This window comes from Papaver somniferum, unplaced genomic scaffold (genome assembly GCF_003573695.1).
Source record: "Papaver somniferum cultivar HN1 unplaced genomic scaffold, ASM357369v1 unplaced-scaffold_133, whole genome shotgun sequence".
Classification (NCBI taxonomy): domain Eukaryota; kingdom Viridiplantae; phylum Streptophyta; class Magnoliopsida; order Ranunculales; family Papaveraceae; genus Papaver; species Papaver somniferum.
In genome coordinates, this window is record NW_020622492.1 from 526,649 (window position 1) to 528,554 (window position 1,906).

Consider the following 1,906-nt stretch of genomic DNA (forward strand, 5'->3'; position numbering starts at 1 on the left):
TCTTAAACGAAATATGCCTTGAGCCACTTTCCATTGATTGCCATACCTTCCTGCTTGTCGTTCATGTCTACTATCTCGTAGTATCCACTAATTGTAGCCTTCGAGATGATAAATGTCCCTTCCCAGTTAGGGGAAAACTTCGGAGCTGATTGATTTTCCCGGACATGCTTTGCTGTCATTAAAACTAAGTCCCCAACTTGGAAACTTCTTGGCCTTAGTGTTTTATGATACGTGCGCGAAATTCGTTGCTTCTAGACAGCAAGGTGCTCTTCTGCCTTAGCACGCCTGGCCTCCACCATATCCAAAAGTGATGCCTCAGTCGCGTCCCATGGAACTCCGCTTGCCATAGCAACTCGAGCTGACTGAATCTTAATTTCCACAGGTAGAATTGCATCTGTTCCGTAAACCAAGGAATAAGGAGACACGCCTATAGAAGTCCTGGGCGCAGCCCGATATGCCCATAATGCCATCGGTAACTGCTCATGCCAAGACCTAGGGTTATCATGCACGGTGCGACTAAGAATACGAATCAATGTCTTATTAGTACTTTCGGCCAATCCATTTCCTTGGGGATAGTAAGGGGTGGAAAAAATATGTTTTATACCATATCCTTGAAGCATATCATAAACCTTTTGATTAGCGAACGGGGCCCCATTATCCGATATTATATACTTAGGGACACCAAACCTGCAAATTATGTGCTCCTTGAGAAACTCTGCAATTGTAACCCCTTTTGTACTTTTAAGAGGATAGCCTCTACCCATTTGGTAAAGTATTCCATAGCCGTTATTATGTACTCATGCTGCTGCGAAGAAGGTGTATTAATTTTACCAATTAAATCAAGTCCCACAACTATTAAACGGCCAAGGACTACTGACGGAATGTAGAGGAACACTCGGTGCATGGATCAAATCCGCATGAGTCTGACACTTATGACACTTTCGAACGAAAGACGCGGCGTCTTCTTCCATTGTGGGCCAACAATTCTTTTCGTGTACCTGAAGAAACAACCTTCTCTTCCCCTGATGTTCCTTCTCGTGGAATTCCTTGAGGACAGTATCTGCTTCAACTTTTCCCAAGAAACGTAATAAATCCCCTCCGAAACTTCTTCGATACAGAATCCCAGCATGATAAAGAAATCTCTTGGCCCTCATAGAAAGTTTAGCGGCAGCCCGTTTGTCTGAAGGTAAGACATTATCACAGAGATAAAGGATAAATGGCTCCATCCAATCTTCACTATCACCGATAACAAACTCTTCGGCTTGATATGGAGGCGCCTGACAATCAGGACATGCCCTTGGAGTGATCGAGCTTGAACTTCCATGGTATTTCAGTAGTAACCTAAACATTGAAGCATTATATATAGGGTAATATCTAATGTCTGACCACATATCTCCTTGTGAACCATCTCTAATCGTTTTTGTTCTTCTGTTTCTCCAACACATCTTGATAAAGACAAGCCGGGTTCCTGCGATATAATACGCCGTGATGCATGAAGAAATTCTTTAGGTCTTTGAGATGAATCTTTTTCTCGCGCGTTGGGTCGTTTAGCTCCTTGATTATTAAGGATCTCCAGTCGTTATTCTCATCAATGGCCTGCTCAAGCCATGTTGAAGGGAGAGTACGCCTCTGAACAGTGAAACTCTTCTCATCTCCTTCGAATTTGAGTTTTGATGCCAAGGTAGCAAGACAGTCAGCATGACTATTACCTGTTCTCCCCACATGAATCATAACTGTTTCAGAAAAATATGAAAGGAGATTTTGTGCTTCGGCCCTGTATGACGCCAATGTAATATCCTTTAACGAGTACAACCCATTCATTTGGTTTATAAATAATTTAAAATCTCCTCTGACTTCGAGGCGTGAAGCCCCATCTTTCTTGGCTAATGATAATCCTATCAGGAAC

General features: G+C 42.7%; 1 protein-coding gene across 1 annotated transcript; it reads right to left on the reverse strand.

Moving 5' to 3' along the window:
* Nucleotides 1-839: 839 nt before the first annotated feature.
* On the reverse strand, nucleotides 840-1,391 carry LOC113333795. The gene has a single exon (XM_026580200.1). The coding sequence runs from the start codon at nucleotides 1,389-1,391 to the stop codon at nucleotides 840-842; it is 552 nt and encodes a 183-aa protein (XP_026435985.1).
* Nucleotides 1,392-1,906: the final 515 nt, after the last annotated feature.